This window comes from Vigna unguiculata, chromosome 4, assembly GCF_004118075.2.
Source record: "Vigna unguiculata cultivar IT97K-499-35 chromosome 4, ASM411807v1, whole genome shotgun sequence".
NCBI lineage: Eukaryota > Viridiplantae > Streptophyta > Magnoliopsida > Fabales > Fabaceae > Vigna > Vigna unguiculata.
Genome location: NC_040282.1, coordinates 37,239,375 through 37,262,368, shown reverse-complemented (window position 1 = coordinate 37,262,368; position 22,994 = coordinate 37,239,375). Strand labels below are relative to the sequence as shown.

The following is a 22,994-nucleotide window of genomic DNA, read 5'->3' as shown; positions in this document are numbered from 1 at the left end:
AAAAAATTAAAAAACATTTAAAATGTAAGTATTTTTTTAAAATATTTTAATTAGTTAAATTAGTAAAAATTTAAATAAAGGTGGAATTTAAAATCATTCCCACTCATGACTTGACACCTTGAACTTGTGAACCTTAAATAGTATAAATTATTTAAATACTTTAAGTTGTCTAATATTTTTTAAATTTAATTTAAAAATCTTATGCATTAAATAAAGTTTTAAATATGTTTTAAGTCCTTGACAAATTTGGGAACTTTCAATTAAGTCCCTAATAAATTTATATGATTCTTTAAAATTTTAAAAATTTTCAATTAGATCCTTATAGTTAAGTATGATGGTTAATTGTGTGATTCGACAGTTGTCTTCCACGGTCACTTTTTATAAATGTCGTCATATAACTTTTAATTTTTTATAATTTTATAGTTTTATATTTTTATCTTTTTTATAGTTTTATAATTATTATAAAACTATAAAATTATAAAAAATAAAAAATTATATTTGTATATTTATAATTTTGTAATTATGAAATTATATATTTTTATAATTTTTTAATTGTTGTAATTTATATTTTTTAATTTTTAATTTTATAATTTTGTTTTTGTGATTTTACAATTATATGTTTTATATTTTTGTAATTTTGTTTTTATTTGATTTTAATTAAATTTAAAAATATATTTAATGCAGTAAATATTTGGAAAGAATCTTGTCTTCTCTTATAACAAAATATTATGTAGCAACATGTATGAAGACTAACGATTTAAATGTCACATCACAAAGTTAATCTACACAATTAGAATTTCAATTGAAAAATTTTAAGATTTGAAAGACTTAATACAACATAAAAATTTATTAGAAATTCAATTAAAAGTATTAAACCTAAAATAAATATTATCAAAATAATTTTTTTATCTTACAAAAAATTAAATTGTTTTGTTTAAATAAAATTAAAATATAAAATGTTTTAATTTTTTTTATTTAAATAAATTATTTAAAAAAAATAATTATAAATAATTTAAATATAATGCATTTCAATTTTTCAAACTTCAATAAAATCTTTCATCAAATATTTGTTTATGCGAGTCATGCGCTTAACTTTTTAAGAAGTAAAATAAATTTGGAATTACAGCGCATATAAACTAATCTTAATCTACTTATATTATAATCCGAACAAAATAAATAGATTAAATTTGGGCAGAGAAGAATGATATTTTTTTAAACATGCAAATAGTGACAAAACGCTCTCCGAAATAATACATCTTACCATTTGATGTTTTGTAATTGTGTGAGGTTTATTTATATGAAAGACTAAGTTTAATTAAGTCTTTGCAATACTTTGTTTTTATTTCTTCCTTTCAATCTGATGTCATTCATCTGCATTATTATTTTTTGTTTCCGTGATTGAAGAGACTTCTAATACAATTTAATAAGATGAGACAATAATTTAATTTTTGTGATGACATCTTAGATTCATGCTCTTGTATTCTCCAAAAAACTTTCAATTCTAAGATTTTAATTTATGTAAACATTAAAAATAACACAATTTCAATTTTGTTACAAAATTATCAAACCCCAGTAAATTAGCAAGCTTAGAAACTCTGTTAAGTGCGTTTTAGAAAACAATATGCTGTAAATTATTTTTATTTTTAATAAAATATAGAAGTTAGTTTTTAAAAAAAAATAATAATTATCTACTGAGATTGGATTAAATAAAAGCTAGAATTAAGTTAATAATACAGAACCTGTGTTGTTTACTTAACACAAGATTTCGTCCTGGAATGCCAAGGTTGGGAAGTAGGAAAGTATTAAAATAATTAACGGTAAAAATTATTCTCATTAAATTTAATTTTAACTATATATTTTTAAACGTTACATCAGATTTTTTTTTTCACACTTTCATCTGACAGTGACGCTTATTCATGTCTCCGTATACCATCAAATTGAAATTTAAATATTTTATCCCATTACTCAATAAAAATAAAAGGAAATTATGTTTTGACATTATCGACAAATTTTTTATAAAGTACATGTGACACTATCTTAATAGATGAAAAAGAAAAATCTGATATAACTTAAAAAAAATAATTTACTATGTGTTAAAAAATAAACTTCATCAAACTTTATTAAAAAAAAAAATTGTCAAAAATATCATAGTCCTAAATAAAAATGGAGAGATCTTCTCCTCTCAAATAGAAAATTGCATGAAATATTTTACACAATAAAATTTTGAATAATTAAATTTTTAAAAGGGAAGATTATTGCGTATAAGGATGAGAGACAAATAATATTTTTGAAAAAAAAAATCCACTCTTTCTGAAGGTCGTTATATTTTATTTTTTGTGTTAAATGTACCATGTGTGAAAAATAGATAGAAACTTTTAAAAGGAATAATCATATAGTAAACCATAAATGTAAAATTTACACATGCACTTTCCACAAATAACTTTTTTAAACAATTGAAAATGAAAACAAAAAGTTGCATTTAAGGAAAATAAAAAAATTAGAAGTTAGGGCTTTTTATGACTTGTATATTTATTCTTGTTTGCTTCAACTTAGAATATTCCAGCACATAAGAAAAAACAACCTTCATTAATTTTATTATAAGAAAATTTCTGAATAGTTAATAAATATAATGATCTATAATTATCATCATTAATAATAATGATTAATTTAAATACTAATTTATGAAATTAAAAATTATTGATTATTATAATAATCATTATTATAAATAAAAAATTATAATTATTCATTAAATTGGTCTTCAAAATTAATTATCATGATTTTAGCTATCAAATAGGTGATTGCAAATCAACTATCTAAATGTTGGATACCAGAATGAATTAGTTTTTAATTAATTAATGATCAATTCTAATTTATTTATTTATAATAATGACTATTTTAATAATTAATAATTTTTAATTTTATAAATTAATATCTAAATTAATTATTATAATAATTAATTATATTTTATTTTTAAACTTAATTTTTAATTAAGAATTTTCCTTGAGCCATCGATGAAATTGGAGTGAGTGTTAAGTGAATGGCTAAGATCGAGTCAATCAATGAATTCGATATTTGTAGTCAAGCTCTCTCAAATCAAATTTTATAAAGAAAAAGTCAAAAAGAGAAAGAAACAAAAACAGAGAACTTTAGAAATGTTGCAGCGAAAATACATTTAAGTTGTGTTCTCTGTAAAAAAGATAGATTTGAAAGAAGACGTGAAGATGAATTTTTTTAGATTTAATTGGTTAAATGTGTGTGTTTTTTTAATAGATTTAAAGGATAGAATGACTAAATTTTTTAAAAATAAAATTAATGAAAGTTTAGAAAAGATTTGATGAATATGATAAAGTAAAAAGATATTTTATTAAACTAAAATGTAAAATTACTTTTTTACCTTCAATTTACTGTAAAGGTAAAAAAAAAAAAAAAAACTGTTGTAAATTCACGCCTTCAATCCTGTGTAAATAGTAAATCATTATCCAAACGAATACACGTTTTGTGTGACTGTTTATAAAGAGTCTTTAAAATATATTTTAATATTTTTATAAAATAATTCTTTGTTGTCAATTAATTAGAAGAAATCAAGCTAAATAAAATAATAACATTAAAAGTGATATAAGAAGTTAGTTAATTGCAAAATGATTTTAAACGAAAAAAGTTAACTTGTTTAAATATATGATTCTCGTTTATTTCTTTCATACATTTTCATATAAAATATTATATGCCGAAAATAAATAACTGGATCTTTAAAATACTTTTGATTTTATGATTTATGTGTGGTGTCGTAATTTTGCAACCCATATAATGGATAGGACTTTAAAAGTATTTTGATTTCATTTTCAGAATTTCCTTGTCACGATGTTCCAATTTCATAACTAATAAAATGGGTTGAACTACTTCCATTTTTTTTTCTTTCTTATGTTTTTAGTGTGCTTAATTTTCTAACTTATAATATGGACGAGGAATAAGAAATCCATGTAAACTTAAAAGACATTTAAATAATGAATACTTTTTTAGCACCTAAATTACGTGCTTCTCGTCCTTTAAATTGATAGTTTTAAAAAGAATATTCAAAAAATTTGATTTTAACGAAAATTTAAATTGTTAAATAGATAACGTATATATTTTCGTACTTGGGGAATGGATTTTGATATGCTGATAATGGCTTAATAAAAAGATATTTGAGCACAAATAAAAGGATCTTAGTAAAGTAATTTATTTTATCTAAGTACTTAAAGAAAGTTAAACAATAACTCTAACTAAATAAAGGGATCTAAAACTATCGAGAATCGTAACTAATCTTTAGGCAAAATTATTAACTTAGGTCTCTTTCTTCGAAATTTAATTACTCAAATAAACGTTTTTACTCTTAATTATTGTTCATGAAAAAGTAAATACAAAATATAAGTTTGATTAGTTTGTAGATTTAGATAACGAAAGGATTTATGCATCATGTTATTGTAAAAACATAATTCAGTAAATTACGGTTGAAAAATAATTTTTTATTAGAGTTCAAGTTTCGTAAGAAGTACAATCATAACAATTTTTACTATAAATGAAAAGAATTAATTACTCGTTTTCACTTTAGTTTGAACGTTTGGAGTTAGTTTCACTTTTAAAAATATTTTAATTGCGTCGTAATGTTTAGAAGAAAAAGAAAATGTCTCTTAGGTTTTTTAAAAAATATTACAAAATATTGCTAATAACGTTAATAACATATCACGAGTTTATCTCTACTTTTTTTTAATCCATTTTAAAATTTTAATATTCTTTTTTGTAAAAATTTTGTTATCACATATTACTTTTTATGTAACCTGTGACATTGTGTCATATAACAGCACACGGCCACATATCAATGTTAATATCAAATGTTATTGTTTTATTAAAAAAAAAAAACAACTCAAACAAAGTGGAGAGATCTTACAATTGTATGAAATTCTACCATTTCTTTCTTAATAAATTTAAGTTTTTAAGTGAGGATTATGAAGTATAAGGATGAGAGACGGATAATATTTTTGAAAATATTCGACACTTTTCCGATCGTCCTATTTTATTTCTTGTGTGAATGTGTCATGTGTGAAAAATATGTCCAAACTTCTAAAAAAGAAAAATCACACTGACCAATAAATATAAAATTTATACAAGTATTTTACACTTTTTTGGGTCTCCCTAATAATTAATTTTATGTGAAACAAAACTGTAACATTCCACTTAAAATAGACAAAAAATAATAACTTTGTCGAGCAATATGACTTGTATAATGTATAAAAGAAATAAAAAAAAAGTCTTTGTAAGTTAGATATTTTGATGACTTGTATATTGATTCTTCTTTCCTACCATAATATATGAATTATTGAGTATGAGAGTGAAAAGGCTAAGATTGTGTCAAACAAGAAGTTGGATTATTAATATTATACATCTTAGAAGTTTATTACAAAACAAAGAGAAAAAGAAAGTGGAGCCAGAAATATAGGTAAGATATTTAGTGAGACCTTCACTATTTATGAAGAGTTTTTTAATTGGATTCAAGTAATTCTTGACTCTCAGTCAAAGAAATCAAGCTACAAAAAGTAGAAAATTAAAAGTGATTTAGGGAGTTAGTTAATTGTAAAAATTATTTTGGTTAAATAAAAGTTAACTGTTTATTTAAATATATGATTCTGGTTTATTTCTTTAGTACAAAAATATTTAAACTTTGTCTCCCATTCTATTATATGTCAATTTTTTTCATTGACATTTTTAATATAAACTTTAAATATAACAATTTGATTGATGCTTACATAGATTATCAAAGAGTAATAGTTTCTTCTTTTAAACATATTTCCATTATAGTGGACCTCTATCCAAGATTAAAACATAACCATAACCAGTAATTGATTTTGTGTCACCTGAATCACTACGTAATTTACATTAATATATTCTTCAATAATCTCTAGAAATTGAACATGTTGTCATAACTAGAAAAATCACAAAAAAATATTATTACTAGATGACAAAATAGTATTAGAGGTATATTTTCATCCACTTTAAAATATATAACGAATAAATTTTATTTATTTTTATTAAGAGTTATATTAACCATTGCAAGATATCTCCACACTTTGAAATATTTTAAATTTGGTTCTCTTTTTTTTAACTCATAAGAGTTTTATCACAACCTTTTGTAAGGAGATATATGTGAGGATATGACAAACAAAATATAAAGTTTCATCTTATATCATTTTAAGCATGCTAGAACTTGTAGAATAACATTAACCATATTGAAACTTTTTTTTTTCTTTCCATTAGATTAGCACTATATACTATATGAAGATGTTACTTAAGAAAGAATATTATGAGTTTCACACAAAATCTCATTTATAAAGACATGTATTCTCATTTCTAAAGACATATATTCATCACTTCCCTTTTTAATTAATTTGTACCTCAAAATTATATAATTTGAATTATCTCTAACCAAACTTCTCAATATTTCTAATAATAGTATATCATATATCACAACTTATGTTTGTAATGATCAAAGAAAAATTATTAGATATTTTATTACAAGATAAAGGTACTAACTCAAACAAATCATCACAAATATATAATTTACCAACCAAATCACATGTCTAGAAATAATAATTTATTGTAATAAAAAACCACTTTATAACCTTGTTGAGCAACAAGAAAGTTTCTAAATTCATAAAAATGAGATATTCATTTAAAAAAAAAAAAAAGATAACTTCTAGAAGACAAGTTTAATTTTATTTGACCATCCCCTCAATTTTTAATATGAATTTTTTTTTTCAGCACACACATGATCATAAGCATGACGTCAATTAAAATAATTCATTTTAATTTCAAAGTCATAAACAATATTTTAAAGTTAATAAATCTTATAAAAATATTATTATCAATCATATACATGTATATATATATATATATATATATATATATATATATATATATATAAACTTTTTTTCTTGCAAATGCATAGTTTCATAACTCAATAGTAGTTTTAGTAGGCAAATTATTTTATAATTATTTTCATACAAAACACTTGAAATATATTCATGATCTAGAATATCTCTATTTATCCGTTGTAAGAGTAAAAGATATTAAAGTATAGATTAATATAATAGAAAAAACATTATCTTTAGATATCACAACAAACAAAATCACTGAGCCAGAATTTAATTTATCCGTAGTTTCATTTATTGTTATCAATATAAATAAAAACAATTATATATAATTTTTTAGGCTTAGTTGAGATTGATTTAATTATAACTATAACACACATTATTTCATATAAAAAAATATTTTCAGTCTTCTGTTCTATATTGTCTTTAATGTTAGAAATGAATAAGTTTTTCTCTCTAATAATGTTAGAAAATGATTAAATAAATAATACTAATAATAATAAAAATATGAATAATGTAATAATAATTATTAGAGCAATAATAATACTGACATGTATATGAATGAAAGAATATTAATCGAATCCAACAATTCTTACAACAATAAGATATAATAAGTAAATGAGGAAAGAAGTAAAAGTATGATGGGTTGAGACGCGCAGAGTTGTCCTTAGAGAGAAAAGCCTACTGCACATGATATGTGCTTCTCACCTAAAAAACAACAAATTATTAGATCATTTGAGTGTAGTGAAGGATCTCTGAACTTTCTTAAAAGATAATATAGATAAGAATACAAAACAATTGTAATAAATTTGATTAAATAATATATTAATTCGTAATAAAAAATATATAATCATTAACCATAAATAATATTTATCCATAAAATTGAAATTCTAAAAAAATATAAATAATTATAAGATAATATTTTAATTATATATTTTATAAATTATATTAGATATTTCCAACACTTTACGCCAATAACTTTTTCAAATAATTGATAGTGAAAACAAAAAGTTGCATAAAAGAAAAAAAAATAAAAAATCTTTACAAGTTAGGGTTTTTTATGACTTGTATTTTTCTTCTTGTTTGCTACAGCATAGAATATTCCAGCACATAAGAAAAACAAAAGCTTCATGGCTTGGCCTGATATTGGAGTGAGTGAGTGTGAAGTGAATGGCTAAGACCGAGTCAAACAATGAATTAGATATTTATAGTCAAGCTCTTTCAAATTTTTTGAATAAAAAAAAGTAAAAAGAGAAAGAAACAAAAAGAAAGACTTTTAGAAATGTGGGCAGCGATAATACATTTAGTGTAACGGTTTATAAAGATTCTTTAAATATATTTCAATATTAATTTTATAAAATAATTCTTTATTGTCAATTAATTAGAAGAAATCAAGCTAAATAAAATAATAACATAAAAAGTGATTTAAGAAGTTAGTTAATTGCAAAATTATTTTGATTGAAAAAAGTTAACTTGTTTAAATATATGATTCTGGTTTACATTTTCATATAATAGATTACATGACGAAAATAAATATAACTAATTTTGCAATACGATAATTAAATACGATAAACAAAATCATTCCTTCAAATGAAAATAATGAAAAGCAAGAAAAGGAGTGGAAGAAGAATATTATACCATAAGTACAAATGACAAAAAGACAGAGACTTTTGAATGCCAACATTTTGTGTATACTTACAATTCAAACCATCCTTCATACTTTTTTAGCACTTAAATTACGTTGCTTCTCGTCCTTTAAATTGATAGTTTTAAAAAGAATATACAAAAGATGTTACTCATCTCTTGAAAAGTCAAATTGATTTTAACATTTTAGTGTATAAAATGAAAATTGTTAAATAGATAGCGTATAACTGAATAATGGTTAATAAAAATACGTTTGAGCCCAAATAAAGGTAAAGTAAGTTTATTTATCTAAGTACTTCAAGAAAGATACACAAGAACTCTAATTAACTAAATAAAGGGATCTAAAACTATGGAGAATCTTAGCTAATCTTTAAGCAAAATTACTAACTTAGGTCTCTTTCTTTGAGATTTAAATACTCAAATAATTATTTTTTTACTTTTAACTATTGTTCATGAAAAATTTAATACAAAATATAAGTTTATTAGATTCTTTTTCTTTTACTCCTATAAAATTTTCAAGTATAATTTACTGAATCATGTTTTTACAATTACATGAGTCATAAATCCTTTCCTTATCTTTATCTACAAACTAATCATTAAAATCTTAATCCAATCGGAACTAACTCGTAAAATTAGAGATCAAATTTTGTAAGAATCGCAATGACAACAAATTTTACTATAAATATAAATGTTTAATTATTCGTTTTGTCACTATAAATATAAATGTTTAATTATTCGTTTTGTCTGTATTTTGGTCGGACGATTTTAAGTTGGTTCCTGTTTTGTAAAAAATTTTAATCATGTTCTAACTTTTAAAAAAGATAATCAACTACATCTCCATTTTTTTATTTTTTAATATATTTTCTGCAAAAACTTTTGTTGTCACATGTTAAATTTTTTGTGTGACACGTAATAATGCACGGTAGTACACCATCAATGTTCAGTATCATTGTCTTTAACATTACACAAAAATTCTTTTTCTACACAACTCAAACAAAAGTTAAGAGATCTTCTCCTTTCATGTAAAAAATTGTAATAATATTCTACCTTTTTCTGAATAAATTAAAGTTTTAAAAGTGAGGATCATGAAGTATAAGGATGAGAGACTGATAATATTTTTCAAAATATTCAACCCTTTCTCCATCGTTCTATTTTATTTTTGTGTGAAAAATATGTCCAAACTTTAAAAATAAGAAAAACTACACTAACCCATAAATGTAAAATTTATACAAATATTTTACACTCTTTTAGGTCTCCCTAATAATTAATTAATTTTATGTGAAATAAAAAACTGTAACATTCCACTTAAAATAGAAAAAATAATAACTTTCTCGAGCAATATAAGAAACAAAAAATCATGGTAAGTTAGATATTTTGATGACTTGTATATTTATTGTTCTTTCCTGGCGCATATAAGTAAATAAAAATTGAAAAAGAAACCATAATACATATGAGAGTAAAATGCTAAGACTATGTCAAACAAGAAGTTGGGTTATTAATATTATACATCTTAGAAGTTTATTACAAAACAAAGAGAAAAAGAAAGTGGAGCCAACAATAGAGACATTCAGAAATATAGGTGAGATATTTGGTGAAACCTTCACTATTTATGAAGAGAGTTTTTAAAATGGATTTCAATACTAATTTTAAAAAGTAATTATTGGCTTTCAGTTAGAAGAAATAAAGCTACAAAAAGTAGAACATTAAAAGTGATTTATGGAGTTAGTTAATCGTAAAAATTATTTTGATTAAATAAAAGTTAACTGTTTATTTAAATATATGATTCTGGTTTATTTCTTTTAGTACATCCTCAAAGAATGAAGAGGAGGAATGGTGATCTTTTGTAAGGTCTAAGAAAAAAAGAAGATAAAATATGAAAGTGATTTTGACCGGTGAATTTGATTTTATAAAATTAGCATAGAAATTAAAATTGATAGATAGATAGCGCAATTATGCAAAGGCGATGCAGCTCTCTCTATAAATAGGGTATTTAGTATGTATGCATAACCCATAACCACTTCTTTCTAATGAAAAAACACTCGTTTCTTTGTAATAGCTTGTTAAAAATGACTTGCTCCTTTTTTATGGTTGTGTTTGTTTATTCGCTTTTGATATCAACTTTTGGTGTGTGCAGAGAGACGGTGTGTATTGAAAGTGAGAGAGAGACACTGTTAAAGTTGAAGTATAATCTCACAGATCCTTCAAATAGGCTTTCTTCTTGGAATGCTTCTATCAATCCCAATTGTTGCCACTGGGATGGAGTTGTCTGCAACAACATTACATCTCATGTTTCAGAGCTTCACCTCAGAACTTCATTTCCTGATTTCGATGACAACCTTCCTTATCCATTAGGTGAAGAAGCATGGGAAGAAGCATGGGAAGAGCACACAAGACGGGCCTTTGGTGGAGAGATAAATCCTTGTTTGGTTGATTTGAAGCATTTGAATTACTTGGATCTCAGCGGCAATCATTTTCCAAGTACTCCAATTCCTTCCTTCATTGCAACAATCACTTCTTTAACTCACCTCGATCTTTCTGATGTTGGATTCATGGGGAATATTCCTTCTCAGATTGGAAATCTCTCCAATTTGCTCTATCTTGACCTCTCTTATGTTGCCAATGGAACAATTCCTCCCCAGATAGGGAGTCTTTCCAATTTGCTCCACCTCCACCTTAGTGGATATGATGAAGAATCTTTGTTTCTTGAAAATATTAATTGGCTATCAAGTCTTTCCAAAATTCGTTATCTTACATTGAGCAACATTTGGTCACGTAAAGCAAGTATGCCAATTCCTTCTTTTATTGGCTCAATGACCACCTTAATTCACTTGGACCTCTCTTTTTCTGGATTCATGGGCAACATTCCTCCCCAGATTGGTAATCTTTCCAATTTGGCGTATCTAGATCTAAGTTATTCTACCAATGGAACTATTCCCTCTCAAATTGGAAATCTCTCCAACTTGCTCTACCTTGATCTTCAAAGTGGTTATTCTATTGACAAAACTTTGTTTATTGGAAATGTTGACCGGTTATCAAGTCTTACTAAGCTTGAATATCTTAATTTAGGAGGTGCAAACCTATCCCAATCATTTCACTTGCTTCACACCATCCAACCTCTTTCTTCTTTGTTGCACCTAGATTTGTCAGGATGTACACTTCCACAGTACAATCAACCATCATTTCTTAACTTCTCGTCTCTCCTGACTCTTGATATTTCTGAGATTTCTTATCATTCTACAATTTCATTTGTTCCAAAGTGGGTATTTGGACTGAAGAAACTTGTTTCTCTTGTTTCAAATTTTAACTTCTTTGAAGGTCAAATTCCTAACGGTCTTCGAAACCTCACACTTCTTGAAAATCTTGATTTGAGTGAAAATTCATTTTCATCTTCTATACCTCATTGGTTTTATAGTAGTTTTCCTCATCTCAAGTTCTTGGACCTATCAGGCAACAACTTACAAGGAAATATTTCTGATGCCTTTGGAAATATGACTTCTCTAGTTACACTTGACTTGTCATACAATCAACTTGAAGGTCCAATTCCAACTTCTTTTGGTTATCTCTGCAACTTAAGGGTGATACAATTCTCATATCTCAAACTCAATCAGCACATTAATGAAATTTTAGATATTCTTGCTCCTTGTATTTCCCATGGACTCAAAACACTTGAATTTGGAAGTTCTCAAATTTCAGGTAATCTAACAAACCAATTTGAGGTTTATAAAAAAATTGCCACACTAAATTTTTATGGAAACAAAATTGGTGGAGAACTCCCAATATCACTCGGAAAACTTTCATCACTGAGATCTCTTTCTCTATCCTATAATCAGCTTAGAGGAAATCCATTTGAAAGTCTTAGAACACTTTCTGAATTGTTATATCTTGGTATTGATTATAATCATTTTGAAGGAGTTATCACGAAAGATCATCTCACAAATCTTACGAGTTTGTATGAGTTTTCTGCACCAGGAAACAATTTGACTTTAAAAGTGGGTCCAAAATGGTATCCTACTTTTCAACTTACTTATTTGGATATGAGCTCTTGGCAATTAGGTCCCAACTTTCCTTCCTGGATTCAATCACAAGACAAACTTTCTTATATAGCGATGTCTAACACGGGAATTTTAGATTCTATTCCCAATTGGTTTTGGAAAACATTTTCTCAAGCTTATTTTCTAAATCTCTCTCATAATCATATCCATGGTGAGCTTGGGACTACATTAAAGAATCCAATATCTATAATTGCTGTTGATCTAAGTGCAAATAAGTTAAGTAACAAATTTCCCTCACTTTCAAATGGTGTGGGTTTTTTGGACCTTTCAAACAATTCATTCTCCAAGTCCATGGATGATTTTTTATGTAAAGGTAAAGAGAAGCCAATGAAATTAGAATTTCTCAATCTTGCATCGAATAACTTATCAGGGGAAATACCAGATTGTTGGGACATCTGGCCATATCTATTGGATGTAAATTTACAAAATAATAATTTTGTTGGAAACATTCCCCAATCCATGAGTTCCTTGATAGAGCTAAAATCATTAAGCATCCGTAAAAACTTGCTCTCGGGAACATTTCCTACAATTTTGAAAAAAACCAATAAATTGATTTTGTTGGATCTTGGAGAAAATAATTTTTCAGGAACAATTCCAACTTGGGTTGGAGAAAGATTTTTAGATATGAAGGTTCTTATCCTTCGATCAAATAGATTTTCGGATCATATTCCTAATAAAATATGTGATATGAGTCTTCTTCAAGTGTTAGACCTTGCACAAAATAATCTGACTGGAAACATACCTACTTGTTTTAATAGTTTGAAGACCATGACCCAGATGAACAAAAGTACAACTGCTCTTATCTATTGTTCTGCTAGAAACTATACATTTCGATATTCAGATTATACTGTAATCAGTGTTCGTCTTTGGTTGAAAGGAAGAGGAGATGAATACAAAAACTTTCTTGGGTTGGTAACAAGCATCGATTTGTCAAATAACAAATTAGTAGGAGAAATACCGAGAGAAGTCACAGATTTAAATGGTTTGATGTTTTTGAACTTGTCCCACAACCAACTTAGTGGTCACATCCCACAAAACATTGGTAATATGGGATCATTGTTGTCCATTGATTTATCAAGGAATGAACTTTCTGGTGAAATCCCTCCAACTATTTCAAATTTGAGCTTTCTAAGCATGCTAGACTTGTCTTATAATGATTTGAATGGAAAAATTCCAACAGGAACTCAGTTGCAAACCTTTGATGCCTCAAACTTTATTGGCAACAATCTCTGTGGCCCACCACTACCCATCAGTTGCATCTCCAATGACAAAAGCTATGATCACAATGGCAAAGGGAATGATGATAGGCATGGAGTGAACTTCTTTTATGTGGGTATGACATTTGGATATATGGTGGGATTTTGGATAGTAGTTGGTCCATTGGTCATTTGTAGATCATGGCGTTATGCCTATTTTCATTTCCTTGATCATGTGTGGTTCAAACTTCAACATTTTTTCTAATGTCAGTACAATATATCTAATGTGGTGAAAAATAAAGTTATTATAAAGCATGTAAGTTAATTTGAACTACTCTGTATTGCATAGTTGATCAAATTTTCAGGTAATTTCTGTTTTGTTTGATTTATTTTCAATATGACAGTGTTATTTATTTAAAGCACTAGTGGATTTCAAAGCTAAAGAATCTACATGTCCAACTTATTATGGATAAATTCTAGCTAATTTAACAAATTGCAATCTATTGTTAGAAAATTTAGACAGTGTGAACTTAATTTGAACCATGTAAAACTCTTGCTGAAAAGAATTGAGGCAATATATTTAATGAGTTGCTTGGGTTTTAGATACTCAAAGGCATTCGTATTCAAATTTATAAATGGTTATAATTTCTTTCTCAATAGCAAGATTCAAAGGCATTATAAAAGACTACTTTCTTTCTCAACAGCAAGATTCAATTACTTTGTGAACGTTTAGTTTTGGATGTTGCATTTTTAACTTTATCTCTTCATCTTTTAAATTTAGTCCATTTTATTTTAACATTTTACATATAAACAGGAGGAAAAAATGAGACTCTGGCATGAAGGTCTAATGACACCCATTGGAACTTTATGTTGAATAGGCAAAATTCTCTTCTCTGCATTTGATAGACATTTGATCAAAGATATGTAAAAAATTCTCATACATTGGATTAATCGGAGGGGTACTGCTTTCATTAATTGGTGTTGTTAGTTTCAATTTTCATTGTTAAAAGGTAAATGTTGAATGCCATAAATAACAGCTTATAAAAGAAAAGTGATTCATGAAAGAGGTAGAGAGTAAAGAAAAGTAGTAATGGAAAGAAAGCAGATGCAGGATAAAATAGGTTAGTTTGATTGATTTGTGTTGTCCTCTATAATTTATACACAAAGTTTGCCTTCCTATTTTTAAAGGCAATATCATTCAAAAGCTTTTAACACCTATGAGCCTCTTGAAGGTAAGAAACTGGTGAAAAATATTCTCAACCATTCAGATAATTTTTTTATACTGGCATATAGCTGAATTCTGCATTGATTACCTCTAACTCTGCTAAGACTTTGAATAGTCGAATGTTCCTCATTCAACTAATTATGTAAACTGCCATTTTGACTTTGTTCGCCTTCAGTTGATCTTGTATTCAGCTAAAATTAGCCCTATCTCGTGCTAGCTGAACCATTATGCTGAATCCTAGTGACCCAATTTCACACTAGCTGATATCAATTCTGCTGCACCTTCAATGGCTCAGTTTCACACTAGTTAACATCAGTTATGCTGAATCCTCGATAGAGAACTTCTAGAAACACATACTTTGCTATCAATTGATTTCTGAATTAAAAGAATTCAATGTTTCATCGGTTGATCTTTATTCGGACAGCTTCCTTCAGTACTTAATTTTCTTAGCTCAGCGACTCATCTTCGTAAGCTAATATCAGCTTTCAGTTAATCATATGTAATAGGTTCTACGTTGTTATTATTTGAACGCTATTTTTTCCTTTCTAGTTTCCCACGTCTCGTGATCCACGAAGTTAGAAATGTAGACAAAAATGGATTGAGAAAGTACTCAATATGTATAAAAAAAACATTGAAAACATTACACTGTAAACATTTCAGACGAAACACTGAAAACTATAATCTATTGTGCCCTGTATGAAAGACCATTTGCAGAAATACCGTCCTCTTCAATACCAAGTTGCCAAATTATTGTGATAGTCTGCGGACTCGATCTATGTATTGTATGGAGTTTAGGAATGAAAGGTGGGGACTAAAGTTGGTCAAATTTGAGAAACAAAGTGTTCTCCCACAAGACGACGCAAAATCTTTCCGGTGGCAGTCTTGGGCAAAGAATCAGTAATGAACACCTTTTTCGGAACTTTGAAGGATGCAAGATTCTTCTTGCTATATCTTAGCACCTCTGCCTCGTCAACATTTGATCCTTCTCTTGGGATCACCGCACAATATATCTGTCGAAAGTTAACAATATATCATCAACACAAATTTTAGTGAAAAAAAGTTTGATATGTAGTAATCCACGAGTTAATTAGTCAGTGATACACCAAACACTTTTCAGATTTAGACACTTAACATTTCGGGAAATTAAAGTTAGAAGGTAAGTTTCTGTAACGTGGTATTGAAATGGTGGTTCCATTTGCCAAAAGGTGATCAAATAAAAATGGACTCTTCGATTAGAAGGGTTTTCTTGTACGCCACAAAATGTTCGTACATGATTAGATTATGACCTTTGAAGGCAGAAAATGATAAAACTTAAATGGCTCAGAAATCCTCGGTTGTGTTTGTCTTTCAGGTACGTGTTACTCACTTATGAGTGGCCCTCCATTACCAACCAATGCAAAAAATAGAATAACACCCGATATGCCAATGTCATAAAATAATACAAAAAGAGTAGGCCAGTGTTTATTCTTGTGGGGCGTAACCTTTTTATGGCAAGTTTATTCTTTATGAGCGGTGTATAAAACATAGGGTATGACTAGTGGAAAGAGAAAGAATCACAACATTGTATCATATTACTAATATAACTCTAAATTTTTTGTGGTAACATATCGCCCATAAAAAATGGTGATGGGCAAAATTTGTAGTTGTATTTTTGTGGTTTCTTTGAGAAAAAGCCCGTTAAATTTGTAGTGTGTGTAAAAGTTAAAAATGGATGAATGAGACAGAGACACACCTCTTCACCGTACTTGGCATCAGGCGCTCCGAAAGCAACTGCTTGTGCAATGTCCGGATGTGAAAGCAGAACAGCATCAACTTCAATTGGTGATATCTTTTCGCCTAAAATTTAAAAACCCTTCTCATCAGCTAACATGTATCACTGATTTCATTAAATTTTCTGAAAATGAACACTGTTTCTTTTTCTCTTTGTGACGCTAAATAAATGAAAATAAAATATAGAACTTTTATAGTGTTCTCTACTTTTCACCTAATATATAAATTGAATGAACTAAACCCCGTGTCATGATATGGATAGTTTATACCTACTTCTTTCCTGATATAACTGCCAAATCAAAACCTAATTAACATCACTGTCACTCTCTTGACGTACAAACCATAACTCTAATAGTTGTTAATACCAAACAAAAAGCCCAACTTCAACCTTAGTGCATATAAAAACAGTTATGACATTTGTTTCATCTGAGAATACTATAATAATTCTCACACAATTTAAATATTGACAAGTTGTTCACATAACGCGTAAAACTATTGAGAAGTCTCTTGAGTTTACACCAGACAAATTACTCAGCAAGAATCAAACTCACGTCATCAATGACACACCACCGACAAATATTTCTCGAAGACAATGAATCACCAAAATCAATGGTTAAGCTTAGTCTGTATTCAACCCAAACTTTTCCTTCAAAACGGTCAATGCACCGAATTTTGAAAAAGCGTGGTTCCCTCAATTCAGAATATTCGCAATACCTTCCGCAGAAAATTCCGTATTCACAAGCAAAATAATATTTTGATAATTTATGAACAAAAAGTTTTTGAATAATAAATATTAACATACCTCCACGGTTGATGAGTTCCTTGATGCGACCTACGAGATGCAAATAACCATCAGAATCCAAGTAGCCAACATCACCGGTGTGGAACCAACCAAACTCAAACGCCGCCGTATTGGCATCCACATTATTTTTATACCCTTTCGTAACATTGGGGCCACGAATGCAGACTTCTCCGCTAACTTCAGCCTCTTGAACCCGACCCGTCTGGTCCAAAATAACCATTTCTTGGCCCACGGGCTTTCCAACCGACCCGGCCTTGTGTGGCCCATCTTGCGGCAAAGGGTTCGAAGCCATGAGATGCGACGCTTCCGTCATCGCATAAGCCTCCAACACCGGCGCACCGAAAGCCTCCTCGAGTTTACCCAAAATAACCGGTGCCAGCGACGCGCTGCAGCTTCGGATGAACCGGAGCCGCGGGTATACCGGTTCGGGGTTGTTCGCGTGGCGGTCCAATATAATCTGGTGTATGGTGGGGACCGCAGTGTACCACGTGGCGTTGTACTTCACCATGTCTTTCCAGAACGACGATGCGGAGAACCTCCCCGCTGCCGGCAGCGCCACCGCCGCACCGGCCGCGAGGGAACTTAGCAACCCCGCAATCAAACCGTGCACGTGAAAAAGCGGAAGCACAATCACCGTCGAGTCAGACTCAGTGAGTCGGTACACCGATTTAATGTTCTGTACCGAAGAGAGCAAGTTGTGCTGAGTGAGCGGCACTCCCTTGGGTCGGCTTGTGGTACCGGAGGTGTGAAGGAAAAGCGCCACGTCATCAGGATCGTTAACCACTGACTCAACGGAATCGACCGAGTTAACCGAGTCGGATTGACTCAGCGAGAGACTCAGCTCGGCTTCATTATTCTCGGCTTGGGTTACCGAAGCAGTGGCGTGAGCTATGTTGAGTTTTGAAGCTGCGGCTTGAGCTGCGTTGTTTCCTTCTGAAGATGTTAGGAGAAGCTTGGACTCAGAATCCGTTAAATAAAACTCGAACTCTTCGGCTGTGTAAGCCGAGTTCAACGGCGCAGCTGTGGCGCGTACTCGAATAACAGCTAGAAACATGATAACAAACTGAAACGAACGTAAAAGAAAACGTTGGATTGTAATTAACGACGATCGAGATTGTATCATTGTTTCAACTTTGCGAGAAGGAAAATTTAATCAATTGAAATTATTTGTAACGTAATGTAATATAATTGACAACGATGTAACAGTTTACAGATTAGGGAACGGACCTCGACGGTGTTCGGGAACGTGAGGGCGACGACATCGCCGGGTTTGATTCCGGCGGCGAGCAACCGTTGGGCGGCGGATTCCACCAGCTGGTGGAGGCGGGAGTGGGTGAGGTCAAATTTGGCAGCGACGGAGAGCGCTCGTCGGGAGGGGAACTTGGCGGCGACATGACGGAGGAAGGCGGTGAGTGTGGATGCGGTTTCCATTGTGCTTTTTGCTTAGAAAAATTATGGTTGTGTGGTGTTTGGGAATGGATTGGGAAATTGGGAATTGTGGAAAGTATTTATAGGGGTTGAGAAACACGGGTGGCGGTAGTATCTGGGAAGAAGAAAAGTAGAAAAGATGTTTGTGAGACTTTGGTCAAATCTCTCTGCCTCACCACACAGCCACCTTCTACAGTTCATGTCATTAACTTTTATTTTCATTTTAATCTCAATAATAAAATCTAATCAAAATATTTAAATTGTTATGTTGTGCTTAGTCTTTTATTTACTTTCGAGTTATTTTTAATATTATCCTATGATAGTTTAAAAATACTTTTAAGGAAGTTAGTAATTCCAATATATTTTCCTTTAAGATGATTAATTAATTCTTGATACATGTACAGAACTTACACAATCATATATTAAAATAATTATTGTTAAAATAATAAAGTAATTAACAATACAATTATCTTTTTATGGCGAAACTTACATGTTCATGCTCTCTTATCTATAAATTTTACCTTTGATATTTTTGTGCATGATGTTTGGTACTTGTGTTAGTTAATGTTTCATTTCTATTCTTAAATTGTACTTTTTCCGTTCCTGTTATTGGCTATTGTAGGAGTGAGAATATGAAGTAATTTGTGAGAGGAATCATGAGTCACGAAAGAGTCTACGAACTACATAGTTTCTTGCGAGTTGTTCAATTGTCTTCACATCTATTTATTATCTTTTCCCAGTTGGACTTTTATCATGAAAACTAAATATAGTATCTATGCGCAGGGTATGAATATTAAAGTTGTAAAAGTAACTTCTTTAAGATTAAATTGAATCGAATTATTTTTATAGTATATAGCATCTCAACTTAAGGATGTGTTTCGATCGGAAAAAGATTCGACAGAAAATAATAGATGAATTTGAGAAGATAATGAGGATATTATGGTGTTGTTTGGATTAAGATAAATATGATGTGATTTGAGTATATTTGAAATGAATGTTTGTGTATCATGTAGTTGGTATTATAATTGAAAAATTGTTTTGATGAACAAAATTATATGTTACAATTTCAGTCTTTATGATATAAAATTAAATATATATATATATATATATATATATATATATATATATATATGATATTAAATTAAAATAAGTTGTTTTTATTATTATTATTATTATTATAATTACAACTAGTAAGATTTATTATTAGTGTTATTATAAAGTTATGTTTGTATAATAAAATGAAATTTTGTATTTAAAAATAAAAATTAAGAATATATAGAATTGATTCCATGTAACTTTGTATTTAAGAATAATTTTGTATAGAATCGATTCCAAGTAACTTGGTATACACTCTATTCCATGTATAACTTTGTATTTAAAAGTTAAGAAATGTAACTTTGTATATAAAAATAAAAATGGTTAAATATGTTTTTATTCCTTAACTTTAAGTGAAAATTGAAATTGGTCTCTCATTGAAATTTGGAAGTCTCTCATATTTATAAATGCGTGAATTTAATCTTTTTAACCAAATTTTGTTAAGTTTATTTAACGTTTCAAACACATTTCTAACTAACATTGAAGTGAAATAAGTAAAACGATGAAAATAACTCAAATGTTTCAAATGTTATCATGAAACATGTTTAAAATGTTAAATAAACTTAACAAAATTTGGTTAAAATGACTAAATTCATACATTTATAAAGTTATGGGACTAAATTGGGCAAAAATTTTGAAGATGGACTTATTCTAATTTTCATTGAAATTTAAGGAACCAAAAACATATTTAACCCAAATAAAGATTAAGAATGTAGTCAACAACCACCAATATTGTGGTGAATCGATTCCATGCTGGTGGTGAATCGACTCCATGCATGTGCAACCTTACAAGTGATCAACAACAATCTAAAGGGTAATTTTGTAATTTCACATTGCTAGCGCAATAAATCTTTTCTTATCTCTAATGTGAAGATGCAAATATGATACCCACCAACAAATTCACTCTTTCAAATACCTTCAAATTCACTAAAACAAACAATATATCCACTTGCAAATCCATCTATTTACATAGCGCATAAGTAAAACAATATGTTCCTTTTCGCACAAGGGAGTGTTCCTTTATGTTAATTTGTTGTATGCGTGGATTTGGTGAGATGGATTTGCAGGTGTGGATGATGTTCGCATGTGTTTATTTGCGAGAGAATGCGAGGGCGGATTTGCGAGATACTTGCTTAATCCCATCTCGCCAAAGTTTAGCCTTTTTACCATTATGTCCCTCTCATGTGCCATCCAGGATGACCACAAAGTTAGACTTAATGGAGATGGAAATGGCCTTAGGCGGTGGCGCCGCCTAGGATTGGGGGAGTATGAACCTGCGTGTCACATGGAAACTTATAAGGAGAAGTTTTTTAGTGGTAGAGTTTGATGAGAATGGCAATAGAGAAGTGTTTAGTTGAAATGTAATTAGAATCCGTGGGCGTAGTGTTAGGGGAAATCAATTCCAATCCTTGAAATTATTTTGTGTTACAAAATAATGCATGGTGCATTGTTGGGGAGCACATTGTTAAGAGAATCAGTTCTGTAACCGATTTGCAATCCTTGAACTATTTGTGTTTTTGTGTACGTTGCATTTGACTAATAATAATAATAAATAATTATAATAATAATATGAATAATAGTAATAATAATATATTAATTTTTACTATAAGAGAAAAATAGTAATATTGTATTTTAATCTCTTAAAACTTTTTTATCTACTATATCAATCAAATTACTTACAAATTTTTACAAACTTCACCTCCAAATCTATTCTCTTTCACCTCTAAATCCCTTAAATGAAACAACAAACTTTATTTCTAAATCCATTCACATCATTCACTCACTCTCTCTTAAATTCATCCTCTCAAAAGAACACACCCTAAGTGAGATATCAAATGGACATCTCAACTTTTTAGTATTTTCTCTGCATGGGAGTTCAATACCTAATACTTTGCCATAGGAAGTTCTTAATGAATACTCAATATTACTTTATACTCATGTGTACATATCATGTAGACCAACCTTGCTAACTTCATGTCGCCTTGTGACAACAACAGGGTGATCGGTCTAGAGCAATGACAAATCCAATAGTTAATTATGAGATTATTTCGGTAAACAAGATTAAAAGGTAATTGGATCGTTATTAGATTGTCATTAAGGTAAAAGGCTTACCATAACGCCTATAAATATGGAGTGTAGGTAAGACATTTAATATTTTTGCATCTACTGCATTTAATGAGCTCTGACCTTACCGAACACTAACTTGACGTCAGAGTACCTTTGACAGATAACCGACAAGGACAGGACAACGCGTACGGAACAACAAGAAATACAAATACTAGTGAGAATATCCAAGCCAGGAAGTGACACAATCAAACAAACATAAGAAATACCTTTTGTATACCTTGTGCCTATATACAAGAACATCTTATATTATCCTTCTATTCTTACTAACTTGAGTGTTGACTCACTCTGCACTAGAGATCGAGACATTGAAGATCTTTCATCCACCTTAAAAGTTACCTGAAAAATCTAGATAAGAACAACTTTAATGTGTAATTTATAAATCAACTTACTTCATAAATTAATAATGTCATTTAAAAATAAAAATAACCATCAGACCCTCTTTTTTGTGTTTATATTTACTTTCCAATTTTACCCTTTGAATAAAATATTTTTTAAATTAAATTAATTATTTTATCAATTTTAATCTTAAGAATTTTGTTAATTTTTAGTATCATAAAAAAATATTAAATAATTAAATATATGTATAATGGATGTGTTTTTACTTGTTTACAATAAAAGAAAAATTATAATAGAATAATAATGTAAAAGTGTATCATGTTTTCTCTATATGTATGGTCTTTGAAATGTGTGATCAGAAAGAGACTGTCCAGTCATTATCTCATGGGATCTGTTTTTCTCATTTATTAAAAGGGG

At 28.9% G+C, this 22,994-nt stretch overlaps 2 protein-coding genes across 2 annotated transcripts; one reads left to right on the top strand and one right to left on the bottom strand.

The window, feature by feature from the left end:
• Nucleotides 1–10,589: 10,589 nt before the first annotated feature.
• Nucleotides 10,590–14,091, top strand: LOC114180255 (receptor-like protein EIX2). The gene is made up of 4 exons (XM_028066539.1): nt 10,590–11,308; nt 11,681–12,101; nt 12,240–13,385; nt 13,440–14,091. Exons 1-4 carry the CDS (start codon nt 10,613–10,615, stop codon nt 14,057–14,059), a joined length of 2,883 nt encoding a protein of 960 aa, XP_027922340.1. The 5' UTR covers nt 10,590–10,612; the 3' UTR covers nt 14,060–14,091.
• A 1,522-nt stretch (nt 14,092–15,613) lies between these two features.
• On the bottom strand, nt 15,614–19,095 carry LOC114181826 (oxalate--CoA ligase-like). The gene is made up of 4 exons (XM_028068413.1): nt 18,819–19,095; nt 17,592–18,654; nt 16,752–16,855; nt 15,614–16,029 (listed from the first exon to the last, which is right to left on the bottom strand). The coding sequence occupies exons 1-4, from the start codon at nt 19,020–19,022 to the stop codon at nt 15,841–15,843; spliced, it is 1,560 nt and encodes a 519-aa protein (XP_027924214.1). The 5' UTR covers nt 19,023–19,095; the 3' UTR covers nt 15,614–15,840.
• Nucleotides 19,096–22,994: the final 3,899 nt, after the last annotated feature.